This window comes from Diplotaxodon limnothrissa, linkage group LG6 (assembly GCF_057381915.1).
Source record: "Diplotaxodon limnothrissa isolate DT_005_m linkage group LG6, D_limnothrissa_male_GT1.1, whole genome shotgun sequence".
Taxonomy (NCBI): domain Eukaryota; kingdom Metazoa; phylum Chordata; class Actinopteri; order Cichliformes; family Cichlidae; genus Diplotaxodon; species Diplotaxodon limnothrissa.
In genome coordinates, this window is record NC_140601.1 from 12,400,227 (window position 1) to 12,413,822 (window position 13,596).

The 13,596-nt window shown below is 38.7% G+C and overlaps 1 protein-coding gene across 3 annotated transcripts; it reads left to right on the plus strand.

The window, feature by feature from the left end:
- Window positions 1–2,078: 2,078 nt before the first annotated feature.
- On the plus strand, window positions 2,079–10,863 carry LOC146630214 (bifunctional apoptosis regulator-like). Of its 3 annotated transcripts, XM_085356811.1 has the most exons (10): window positions 2,079–2,507; window positions 3,645–3,954; window positions 4,876–4,974; window positions 6,558–6,651; window positions 7,649–7,821; window positions 7,903–8,047; window positions 8,186–8,365; window positions 8,639–8,835; window positions 9,769–9,982; window positions 10,146–10,167. In XM_085356811.1, the coding sequence occupies exons 2-9, from the start codon at window positions 3,653–3,655 to the stop codon at window positions 9,959–9,961; spliced, it is 1,383 nt and encodes a 460-aa protein (XP_085212937.1). In that variant the 5' UTR covers window positions 2,079–2,507; window positions 3,645–3,652; the 3' UTR covers window positions 9,962–9,982; window positions 10,146–10,167. The 3 variants fall into 3 exon arrangements, with proteins under 3 accessions (XP_085212937.1, XP_085212935.1, XP_085212936.1); XM_085356809.1 differs by having other exon boundaries at window positions 9,769–10,863; XM_085356810.1 differs by having other exon boundaries at window positions 2,079–2,234; window positions 9,769–10,863.
- Window positions 10,864–13,596: the final 2,733 nt, after the last annotated feature.

The following is a 13,596-nucleotide window of genomic DNA, read 5'->3' on the forward strand; positions in this document are numbered from 1 at the left end:
TGTGTTTTTTGTAGATTTCACTAAAGAAAATGCAACAAATGATGTGTTTTTCGTTTTGTTTTGTTTCTTGTGGTTGCAATACTTCAGCATCTACTGTAGCTAGGACTACAGAAGACGAGGAGCATAAAGGGAGTGACTTTTTTTTAAGTGTCAGGTGATTTTAAATGCAGTGTTTCTATCAGGTCAATAAACATCAGCAAACATACTAACTGTTTGTGTGCAGTGTGTTGCTAGCTAAAGGTCCAGCTGTATTTCACAGGGTATTTCACTCAGAGGTGGAGAAAGATAAGAGAGACAGGACAGGAGAGGAAGATAAGAAGTTACATTTAAAGGTAGGGAAATTAAAAACTTAAAGTCTTCATGTGTCTAAACCATTTACTGTGTCTGTACATGGGGCAATATGCTGCCAAACAAACTGAGGTAGACTAACTGTGATATTTAAGGCTACATGAAAATCCTCTGCAGGTTAGTGCAGGATAAACAGGTTAGTTTTTTGTACTGTGATGGGTTTAATGTAAAGAACAGTGTCTGTGACTGTTAATGAGAGTGTGGGGAGTGAGTTGGAGGGTGGGGTGGGCTGCTTTTAACTATGTAAAGCACTTTGTGCTACATTTTTTGTATGAAAAGTGCTTTATAAATAAAGATTGATTGATTGATTGATTGATTGATTGATTGATTGATTGATTGATTGATTGATTGATGCACAGTGATCGTGGTTTCATGGTCAGAGTTAAGTTACATCAAGTGTAGCAGAGTATCATTGATATGAATTAACTAACCCTAACCCTGATGCTGAGATCCACTAACATCTGCTGACATCTGGTTGAACATCTACAAAGAGGAGCAGATCAGCTGGTCACAGCTTGTACAATAAGAAAATCTACTTGAGCTCTCAATAGAAATGATTGTGATTTGTGATCCCCCCCCCCCCCCCCCCCCCCCACACACACACACACACTGAGTCATGAGTCATTACATCCAATTTTAGTGTCCCTCCACCCGCTGAATCCCACTTTAACTCCTGACTGTACACATTTTCCTGTTTAGAGGCGAAACCACCCTCTACAATGTAGACTGAAAATAGAGCTGTATTTTTTATTTTCCTCCCTTTTCCTCAGATTCAAGCTGAGTATAATTAGAATTAAAATAAAAGTTAGACTAGAGTTTGTATTCCCATCAACTGGTATTATTTTTTTTTATCATTATGATAATACTGTATTTAAACTTTTTTCTGGGAGTAACTGGAGTAAACTTAAGCATCCATTATTGAAAATGTCTCAGATCTCAAACAAAGTCAAATAGTATTCAAATCAGTTCAGAAGCTAAAATGAAATAAGACAAATTTTGATGAGAAAAAACTATGGGACAGGAAAAAAGATTATTCACGAGAGATTACATTGCCTAAAAAATAAACATGCATTTGCTTCCACACATGATCACAATGTAGAAATAAAACTCTCACAATTGATGTCTGAAGTAAAAGCACAAAAAGAAAGTAGTTACTGACTACTACTCAAAGTAGCAAGTAAAGGCTGTGACTAATTTGAAGTACTTTAGACGCGGATTGTGTTCGAGTTATAAAACTTATTCGCCGTCTGATTATATTCACTATTATTCATATTAATCTGCAAAATACCAGTGTTTCCAGGGAATAGAAGCACATTTATTTCCGGTTACTGTAGTAAAGCAGAAGAGTGAAAGCAGCATAAAATGAACCGATTACACTGTGCCAGGTACTTTCTGCCACTCTGCCATCATGATGGTGATTTAGGATAATATGAAGAAGCATAACACACTGTAAACCCGACAGGGTCTCTGTAAAAAGCTTGTGTGTATTTTAATGTTATAATGTGGTGCTGAGGAATAATAAAAATGAGCCTCAGGATCTGATCTGCGCTGAACTGACGCAGGTGTTAAAAAAAGTCACGTCTGCTGGATTGAGCTCTCACTCTACCCAGGAGGAGGACACCGGACCTCTTCCTCACCGGTGACCGGTGACGACATTGTGAGGTAGGCGGGTGGCAGGTACGCATTCAGGCGCATGCGTGGTTGTGGTTGCTTGCATGTGGGGGTTTCCACTGCAGGAGGAGGCTGTGAAAGAGCAGAACTGCTTGAGAACTGCTACTGTGTGTGGATACGTTGAGTTGTACTCGCGAAATGAGCCTGAAATCTAGTTATTAGCCGGATAGTCATGCCACTCTGCAGTCGGTCACCTGTCAGAGACCAGTCCTGAGGCGAGTAACAACTGTAGGTTAGCCAACTGAACCACACCAGTTAGCAGTTAGTAACTTAGCAATCAGCGCGTACTGTTGAGCTAAGTTTGGCTTACTAGCATGTAAGCCTTGAAGCTAACGATAGCGCAGTTTGGTACTAATAATTGTAGTTAACCCATGTTTGCAGATCAGCAGTAACCGATGTGCAACTAGCGCATAGCTAGCAACTAGCTAGCTAATTAGAGAGTGAAGCTAACGTCTAGGGCTGTTAAACTGTACCTGCGTGCTGTCACAGTAAGTGAGCAAACTGTTTTGTTTATGTATTCAGACTTGGTAATGGTTCACCCTTTGTTATTTGAAAATCAAATAAGTTGCACTGTTTGACAGAGTGCTGTCACGAGCCCCTGTTTGTATACGGAAATCAAGTGACTTTTAAGTACTTGTCATATTTAGCTGCCTTTAAGTCAGAAGTCGCGCTTTAATTGCTTGCTGACATCCTATCCCAAGTACCATAGTTTTGAATTAATTTCAATCATAGTTCCTCAGCCACAACTAATTATGGTTATGTTTGCTTTTAAATGCTTGCAGTATTACTTTAGATTTCAGATGTGTGGGGATATATTTATTTTTAGCCATTTACTGAGTTTTCAAGTTCACTTTTTTTGCAAGAATTTAAAAACGTGATATGGAAATGAAACGAAAGCTGTCAAATCCAGTGAAAATGCCAACTACTTTCTGTTTTCAGTTTGTACAGTGTTTTGAGTTTCGAGATGTCATGTCAGAAAAACAGATTCTCGTTTATAAAATATTTGTTTACTGAGCAAAAACATGACCGGTCGCTTTACCCCTTAAATCAAGCACGAGCAAAGCACAGGGCCATCCAGTTATGCAGTTTTGAAATGTTAAAAGAACTGTTGTTGGCAAATATATTTGGATTGTAGTGCCGAGGATAGGCTTGGTGGAAGCACTGCTATCTCTTTTTCTTCTTCTTCTTTTTTTTTTTAAAGTAAACATTTTTCTACGTGACGCATTTAGAGCATGGGTCTGAAACTTAAATGAGCCGTGGATCACTGCTGGCACTGTCATCTCATTGGAGGGCCACTTTAGTGCTCAAGTAGTACGAACAAGAAAACACCGACACCTATTTCCAAAAAAGTAGTGTTTAATGCAGACATAAGTGTACACATTAGTGTTTGACTGCTAGTGAAAATTGTTTTCTTTACAAATAATTCTCTCACTGAACTAACACAGCCAATCCAACATGTTTGTACATGTTTATACAACTCAGTCCTCCCTAACAAAAAAACTTAACTTCAAGGGCACAATATATTTCTTGAGTTCGAGACCGCTGATTTACAGCTTGCACCCATATCCTACTTAAAACCTAAAATGTTTCTGATTTAAGGCTTATTAACCTTGTGTCTCCTTCAGACTTGGATATGTTGCAGCAGATGAAGTTGAATTCAGCAAATGACAGTGTGGAGGAATTAATGGATGAGTCTTCTCTCTTATCCGAGTCTTCCGACCCTCCTCAGTTAAAGTCTTCAGCGAGCGGCATCTCAGAAAATGAATTTTCTTGTCACTGTTGCTATGACATCTTGGTCAACCCTACTACCCTGACCTGCGGTCATAACTTCTGTCGGCACTGTCTCGCTCTATGGTGGGAGTCCTCGCAGAAGAATGAGTGCCCAGAGTGCCGGGAGAAGTGGGAAGGCTTTCCTAAAATCAACATACTGCTGAGGTATGCTTCTCATAGCTGTGCCATATCAGTGGGTTAATGTTTGATATTCTGGCTGCTTTATTCACATCTCACAGAGACTTACTGGCGACTTCTACTAAGCTTGCTTAGTTAGCTTTATTAAGAAATGGAAAGTTTGGATGACCAGTAATGATGTGTGCAGTTACACCAGAAGCAGACATTCATTATTGTTTCACCATAACCTCTTATTGAAGAGCAAAGCACAATATAAGATTGGGAAGAAGCTAGCTGATATGTCATTTAGTAAATCCTAAAAATAAATTGAGTACATTAAGCCTAAAGTTTGATGCTTTTTCTTAGTGGTAGAAGATCCCCATTTCAGTTCTAGGACAAGACTCTAATCTCTTTAGGATTATGTTTCATGGAGAAAAAAAAGCTTGGTGATGTTTTCACCACAGCGAAATCCACATTAGAGGTGAACACTTTTACAATAATATCTGTGATTTGTTTCACTTTCACTCTCTCTCATACACGCAGCTCGCAGTCACATGACCGTTTTTTTGTTCTACTGAAAGACACGAGAGCAAATGTTAGACACAAATATTTTGACATGAGAGTAACCAGGAACTAATGATCTGTGGTAAGGACGTGCGGTTTATAAGAAATGGATGACAACTGATTGACATACTGATGTTTCAACCTAAGATGTGGAAATGTTCTCGCTCAGATGCAGCTGAAAACAGCTGCCAAGATCGAAGATGTCGTTCAGACACTCGTCTCTCCATTGAATTTAAAAAAGAAAAGAAAAGAAAAGAAGTATTTATCAGCTTGCCCACAAATTTTCCTTGACATTGCTGTGTCAAGATGGTTTATCTTCATGTGCTCCGTGGAGATAAGTTAGTCCTGCTTAGTTTGATATAGATATCAAACTGATATAATCATATGTAATCCTCTTCTTTTTAGGGATGCAACTGACAAACTTTTTGGTGAGGTCGTACAGCGGAGGAAAGCGGAAATCCAAGCAAACCCCAAAATCTCCCGGAGCTTGTTGGCTTTCCAGAGGTACTTTGATTCTCAAATATGTTTTGGTATATATATGTATATATTGGTGTAAAGTCCATGAAGACTGTCAATTTAAAAACAAGTCTAGCCATTTAGCAACTAACGTTTCACACCATGGGCAGTCTAACATTGCATGCATGTTGAAAAGCTGGGATTTCCAAAGACTGGGTTCAGTCTCACCTTCCTGTAATCAGAGGAAAGCTGCAAACAAACGTGAAGCATTTGATTCACTAATCCTTTTTGCTGACATCACAGCCTGCTTCAAAGACAGCACATACAAGCTGGTGCTCTCCTGAGGCTCAAAGCTAAAGCAGCCCTGAGAGTAAATGTAAATGCAACTCCAAGAAGTACCAATTCTGAATAAATTGTTAATTTACAAAGCTGACATGGCCTGGTGGTGCCAAAAAATCCAAATAAACACTGCCAAGAAAATCCTACAGGGAAGATGATACATCTGGAGGTGTGGACAGTGACCTGGTCTTAATCATGCTCACTGGGAAATCTGACCGGTTTAAATTCAGCTTTCCAGAAGCCCAAAGAGCTAACCCTGAGATATACACTAGCCACAACTGGCTGTGGAGCAGACTCACTAACTCAGCCATGAGTTGTCTGCTGGGTCTTTACCAGATACAGTGATTTAATTCCTCCATCCTTCAGTATGATGCTGACTGACTCAAAGGAAGCTCGTACAACAGGAGGTTTAGCCATGGATGATCCATCAGTCTGCTCCTCACACCTTCGTTTCTTAACTAAGTTCCAGATGCTGCAGTTTCATGCGTTACGCTTTGCAAAGAGATCTATTAACCCTGGAATGAATGAGACTCATGACTGGAATGTTTTGGGATTGAATTTTCAGTGTTGTAGATTTTCCACAGAGAGCAAATTTGCCCTAGTGGTTATCGCACTGCACACAGTGACGCCATACTTATCCACATAATCAGGCTGTGGGTCAGATTGCGTAATGTCACAGGAGTGAGTGCTGCTTCAGCACACAAACCAATCGTAGAAAATGGCTGTGAACTGGGAAAAATGCTTATGTGGAAAAAGAGCTTCCAATAGTCTGTCCTTCTTGTGGTTACCCTGTACTCCGATGCTCTGGAATAACCTTCCCCTCCAAATTAGACAAGCGTCATCAGTGCAGGTCTTTAAGTCCAGATTGAAAACCTATTTTTATTCCCTGGCGTTTAACTCTGTAGGAAACTGACACCTTCTTATTTATTTTATTGTATGTAATGATTTTATGGTATTTTTAATTTGGTAGTTGTTTTGATCTGTGTTGTTCAGCACTTTGGTCTGCCTGGTGTGTTCTTAAAGTGCTATAAAAATAAACGATGATGATGATGATGATGATGATGACTTGAAACACAGCATTGCACACACACCATTGTTTGGCACTGACTTTAAGTAGCTTTAAACTCAACGCTGACCCTTTGCCATACTGATCTCATCTTTGCCAACTTGCCTGACGTCTCCTTCATTTTTCACTTGTATTTATTTGCACGTACTTCATTTATTTTGGGTTTTTAATAAAACTGGGCCAGCTTTACAAAGCCCATCCTTCATGTTTGTCTTCCTCATCTTAGATATGGTGACAACCTGGGTAGATCCAAGACAACCCAGCACAAAGGAGCAGGCTTTTTCTTCTCTGGAGTCCTAACTGCACTCACATGTGTGGCTGTAAGTACACACAAGCAGGTTAGAAATGCCTCCTTGCTCTTAAACATTACCTTCTGGATTTTCTTGCAACGGCAATGATGAGTTGCCCATTTTATTAGGATTTGTGCTGATTTCATAAACGGTATGTGTAAGGTAGACACGGCTCTTCGTTTTGAAAGTGCCTTGTGTCTTACTTATGCTTTCGTTGAACATGTGTCTCCTAGTACCCTAAGTGACTAGCAGAGGGCATGTCCTCCTCAGTCTCAGTTGCTAGTGCCAAGTTACTTTGAATATAACCTGATTTTCCATCTCTAAATTGTGGACCTCTTTAGAATCAAAACATTACTACATTCCTAACCCTACATGTTGCAAAGCCTGTAATTGTTTAGTTTGTTGTCTTTTAACCAAAGCATCAAAATTATGTAATATTGAGGCACTTGGGAACAACGTCCCCCTGTGTTTTGCCACGTGGCTGAAAATGTATGTCTGAGTGTGTACGGTGCAGGGAATAAGTAAACAGATTACAACATAGTTCTGTTTTTGACCTCAGTTCATGGTGATGATTATTGGGTCGTCTTAGGTGAACTAAGTGTTGTCATTTCTGCAAAGCCTCAGTTTATTTTGGATGCTTTGGGCAATCTGTTGTGGAAATATAGACTGGGCCAACTCAGCTGCAGGTTCAAGTTAAACAAATGTAGCGACATCTAGTGAAGTTGGATTATTATTGCAAGGTGAGGTAATGGTTATACCAGGGGTGGGCAATCTCAGTCCACGAGGGCCGGTGTCCCTGCAGGTTTTAGATCTCACCTTAGGTCAACACACCTGAATCACATGATTAGTTCGTTACCAGGCCTCTGGAGAACTGCAGGACATGTTGAGGAGCTAATTTAGCCATTTAAATCAGCTGTGTTGGTTCAAGGACACATCTAAAACCTGCAGGGACACCGGCCCTCGTGGACTGAGATTGCCCACCCCTGGGTTAAACTATTCAGACCAGTGTTCCTGTGTATGTTTGTAGGTGATGGTGTTGGTGTATCACTGGAGCAGTGGTCCAGTGGATCAGCATGACCTGCTGATCACTAAGCCCGTGTCTCACTGGACACCTGAAGAGGTTGTATCCTGGCTCGAAAACCTGGGTCCCTGGGCCCAGCTGTACAAAGAACCCTTCCAGCAGGAGAACGTCAATGGAAGGTGAATTATTATTTATTTATTTTTTAAAGAAATGTATTCATTAATGTTTTTAAAATCAATATGATAATTTCTCTGGTTCAGGCTCCTGTTGATGCTGGGGGAAGAAGAGTTGTTGAAATCGCCTTACAGCATTGAAAATCCGGCTCACAGACGGGTTATTCTGGCTGAACTGGAAAGAGTTAAAGCTCTTGGGGTCAAACCTCCCCAGAACCTCTGGGAATACAAGGTGACCACACTTCTGCGTCAGAATGGCTGATGCTCAGTATTATTAACATCTTTACAAGTTGCACATTGTGTTTTGCTGGTAAAGCAGCACATCTGCATTTCCACAGTTAAAGAACCGTCTCTTTACTGTTTCTGTCAGGCGGCTAATGCGGGGAAGTCTCTGTTCTTGCTGTACGCACTGAAGCGCTCCCCTCGTCTCACAATCTTTTACTTGTATTTGTTCGACTACTCTGAGACCTTCCTGCCCTTCCTGCACACTTGTTGTCCAGCCGTCACAGACAGCGATCAACCAGTGGAGAGCAGTTTTGTCAGCTCACAGGTACAAACCAGACAAACTTCCCACTGAAATGACACATGAATAATAAATTGTAATATACTGTAACGAGCTGAAAATGAAAACACTGGGGACCTTTTGTAAATTACATGCTGTGATTGCTTCTGGTAATTAGATGAAGACGGCGCTGTGAGCATGAAGATGTTTAGACTTCTTTAAACTTTGCTCCATGTGCAATGCATATGACTATTCAGGTTACATGTTTTGTTCCTGCCCCCCCCCTTTTTTTTTTTTCTCTTTTAAAACTTATTAATTTAGGTGGATCCCAGCTGGCAACAATGGGCAGAGTTTCTTGTGAAATACTGTCTGCTTCCATACCAGCTGATCGCAGAGTTTGCTTGGGACTGGTTGGCCGTTCACTACTGGACATCCCGTTTCATCATTGTTAATGCCATGCTGCTGTCTGTCCTTGAAGGTTGCGCCCTATGGAGACTGTGGATGAGAGCCAGGATCAGGTAAATGCAGTGTGAGGGTTGGGTGATTTTCTTTTTGCTCTTGTTTTTATTATGCAAACACTGAAATAGATTTTAAACTGTCTCAATCCAGATTAGTTCTGCACAGTTTGATAAATACTCTCTAATAAAAATCTAGTTATTAATACAGTTACGGTCATTGGGTATGTGTGTTATGGCAAAAAGTAAGATCAGATTGTACTTTTGTTATACTAACTTTGAGAAGGAAGTGATAGTCGAAATAAAAGATGTGTATACTGTGGTCACATGGCATACTTTGGTCATCACAAGGTATATTAGTGTTACTGGGAACATTTTCTGGTGCCAAATTAATGGGTATGTGAACCTAGATAAAAATGTTTTTACTTAATTTCAGTGACTGATAAGACCCAGACACAGTAAGTGAATATTCCTGCCAGTCAGGAATATAAACACTGAAACTCAACAGCTCCAAAAGTCAATTTTTTATCCTAAAATGCTGGTTAAGTGTAAATATTATCTTATCTGAAAGACATGCAGTACGTCCCGCTGAAGGAAAACAGGACCTGCTTAAACATTCCTTGCAGTTCTGTGCAAACCATTGTATTAATGTCATGTTTTCTGCATTGTATGCATAGACTGTATAAAAGGTGGATGTAGTGATGGTGACATCACCTATTGGCTAATGAAAACAAATGGAGCACAGACTTCTCTGCAACTGCAAGTCTTTTTGTATCCAGAGTCGCCCCCTGCTGGCTGTTAGAAAGATTTCTGGCACTTCTGCCTTGGCTTTACATTTCAGACCTAGAGACTACGACCATGTTTTATACTGTCTGTTGTGTATTACCTGGAACTGGATTTGGTATCTCCTGTACAAGATTACAAGATTTGGGTTGATAGCTGTTGAGTAGTGGTTGTAGTGGTTTTATGACACTTGTTTTCTCCCTCTCTTTGTAGGACTCTTCCACAAATGATGTGGAGCCACTTGTGGAAAATGCTAACTCAGGGATTTGCATTTGCCCTTCTTTGGCCTTTTGTCCCGCAGTTTGTGTGCAACTGCCTCTTCTACTGGGCACTCTACTTCAGTCCCATCATTAATATCGACCTGGTGGTGCAGCAGTTAATGCACCCTGAAACAGTAGCATTGTGACAGACTGCACTGGATGAGGAGGTGCCCAATTGATGTGGGACAATTTGCAGCAAATGAGTTGACGAGAAGTGTTTATTTTTAGCAGTAAACACATTGAAGACTGGCTTTATCTACTGTTGGGGAATTTATCTTGGTTCTTGATTTGTTTCTCTGTCTGCCGGATGGTTGCTGTGTTGAACAATAGAGGCACCGGACTACTGAAGGAGAAACAAAACCAATGAGGTGAGAAACGAGTAACAGTGTCTGACTTGGGTTGATCACTGCAGTGATCTTTTTGCATCAACAGTGCATTCACAAACCACGATGCCTAAACGGTCCGGGGTGGTAAGCGGAATGATAAGATGTGTTTAAACACTCGCTGGAGTAAAGATTGGAATCACGACGCGGTGCTGAAAGCTTTGTAGCCCTGGCATAGCTGTAGTCCAATAGAACATGCGTTTTTATGCTTATACAGAGTCAGTGAAGTTGGAACAAGACATGTAAGGATACATGTTTTTGCATCTGTTATCAAATATCATTCTGGCATGTGATCTACTTTTAGAAAAAATAACCTCAGGCTGCTTCAGGATTATCCATCCAGAATCTGAAGCAGTATTTATAACTCTGCATAAATTCTGATGCATTTCTTACATTTTCACTGTGAGTGTGATCTCGGTGATCTACAGAGCTGTGTGAGAAGTCATTCTGTGATGTTTGGTAACATGACTGAGTGTCAAATGAGGTTTGTAGTTCAGCAGTCTGTTTGGCCTCTCAGGCTTTAGCACCCTTCCAAGTGCAAACAGAGACAGTCTGGCGGAGCAAATGTTCTATGAAGTTTGTTCCAGCGGTTCCAGCATTTGCCTTCACAAGATTTGTGATGCTTAGATTTGAAATTTTTAATATTGTGGGGGTTTTTTTTTTTTTTATTTGTTTAGGTAATGCATAAAACTTCTTTTTTTTTTAAATACTTTTAAATACTTTTATTTATATATATATATATATATATATATATATATATATATATATATATATATATATATATATATATATATATATATATATATATATATATATATATATATATATATATATATATATATATATATATATAAAAATTTAAAAAATTGTTTTTATTTTCTCACACTGCTGAGAAATATTGTTGCACTTTTTAAAAATTGTTCAAGTAAATTACAGTATACGTTTCCATTTCATGGGTGGACCAAGCTAATCAGAAATTAGGTTTTGGTCTTTTTGTTTTTTTTAAACATGTTCATTTGCACTGAAAAATCTTACACTGTGATGATCATTATTATTATTATTTGTGCTCTTTTGTTTTTGAATGAGACTTTACAAAATAAAGATTTATATTAAATCTGAAGGAGTATTCATAGCCACATATAAATTACTTTCTAAATTCTGATTCATTCTGAAAGGAGCCTCAACCAACTGCTGAGTGCAAAAACAACATTTTTAAAGGGTCTGGATTTAAAATCCTTTGCTACCTTAGGAAATATTTTAATAATGTGAGATACAGGTTTATGATTTTCATGAGACATAAGTTAATCAAATATCTAAAAATCTTTAAAATATTTCTCATCACATGAACAGAATATATCAAAGTGAAGAAATTCACTTTTCAAAAATAAATATATATATATTTGATGTTTTTGAGTTCAGTGCTTTTTGTTTTTTTTTTCATTTTCTTTTGTTTTAGTCATCAAAGTTCTGATACAGACACAGACTGTATCAACAATCAACTATCAAAAGTCAGTGAGTAAAAGCTAAAAAATAATTCCATAAATTGCCATTAACATTAGGGGTATAACTGAATTTACAGTACTGTGCAAAAGTTTTGATTCACTCATGTCTTTATTTTGCTTTCAAGGCACCTTCTTGTAATTTTTAAAGGAACCTTAAGCAGTCATTCACCAGGCTTTCTGAAGATCTTTCAAAAACCTATTTGCAGTCCAGTCAATGTACCTGATCATTTTCAGAGGAGAATAGATTTTTTTGTTAAACCACTTATGGAACCATTCAAGGATTTAAAATGCATGATGAATCGGTGTTTCATCTACGAATAAGAGACAACTTAAATTGTGTATGTATGTTTTGGCACTTTGTTACTTCCTGCCTAAAAAAAAGTGTACTTTATTTTCCTTTCTTTGCTTGAATCTGTGAAAATGCTTAAAAAAAACCCCCACCACTTTGAGAGATATGGAGGAGAGTTGTACATGTGCACCAACTAACTGAATCAAAGAGCTACTAGTTAAATACCTGGCATGTCTTAGCGTGGTGTGCTATTGGATAAAACTGGACAAGTGGAAGACAAAAACAGGAAGTGGCAGGCCTAATAAAATAAAGCAAGTGTGCACAGCCATCAGTAACACATGGTGGGGACTCTGTCGTGGTTTGGAGCTGCATTTCAGTCCTTGGTACTCGGGTTCTTGTCAAAATTGAGTGAATTATGAACACAGAAAACTACCGTTTTGATCCACCATGAATTCCATCTGGAACAGATCTTAGCAATGCCTTAATTTTTCATGGTGACAATGATCCCACACACAGCTCCAGTGCAGTAAAAGCATACATGGATGGAAAAACACACAATGGAACACCATCAGTCCTCTATTCGTCTTCCCAGAGCCCAGACCTCAACATTATTGAAGGAGTGTGGGATCATCTTTAGCCAGAACAGAACAAGAGACATTGCATTAAAAAAATCAAGTATTTTTTTTTTCCAAATACATTAGAAATGTACAAACTCTGTTTTTGTTTTATATACTGGATGTTTCAATAAATCACTGTCCCCATTTCCCATTTTCATAGCAAAATATAATGAAAAGAGTAGTAGCTTGAGATATTTGCACAGTACTCTAGATCCGGATATTCTACAGACATGATATCCCAGATATGAAATGTCAAGCTCACAGCCTGAGAACTGTGATGCTCATGTCCTACATGTATTGTTTTAGTTGTATTATGAGCATTTGACATTTAAGACAGCCAATGTCTTAAAATTATATCACAATAATTAAGAGTAAGTAGTGATAAGGTAATAAAATGGTCTAACAATTTACAACATTACTATATTTGGATGAATAACAGAAGATTAATAAGAAAGTAGCTCTAACACTAAGACAACCCATTTTATCAGGTGATGTTTTACCTATAGAGACCCTTTTTAATAATAATAAAAAAATCTTACACACCCAGTGTTCAGTTATTTTAGGATAAACTGAATCAGTTTGATGCAGTGATTTTTATACGAAGCAAAGTAACACGAGAAAAGAGTTTTCTCCAGTCTCACAATCAGTCACAAGTCCCGGGCACTTTAAATAATTCTACTCTAGATGTAAATAAGCGGCTTTTAAATAAAGTTTTATCGATTCATTTTTAAAACAACCTCCCCCTAGTGTTTTACGACTGTCGTAGCAGCAGCGGCTGTCGCCATAACAACGTAGGGACGGTCTGAAAAGAGCGCGTTTTGCGCCATACGGAAAAAAGGAATAAAATCGCTTACCGAGGACCAGTTTAAATATTGTAATTATTACGACTAGTGTCGTTCCTCTTTAACATCCGGTAAGCTAACTGTCAGTGACATTTTTTAAACTCAGACAGCCATTAAAGCGTTAAACGCACTACGCGTTTTATTCGCG

Excerpts from the sequence above, each read along its gene's own strand:
- LOC146630214 (XM_085356809.1), top strand. The coding sequence starts at position 3,653 with ATGTTGCAGCAGATGAAGTTGAATTCAGCAAATGACAGTGTGGAGGAA. Across the intron at positions 6,652-7,648 it reads CTGCACTCACATGTGTGGCT|GTGATGGTGTTGGTGTATCA; the intron begins GTAAGTACACAC and ends GTATGTTTGTAG. Across the intron at positions 8,048-8,185 it reads AGAACCTCTGGGAATACAAG|GCGGCTAATGCGGGGAAGTC; the intron begins GTGACCACACTT and ends TGTTTCTGTCAG.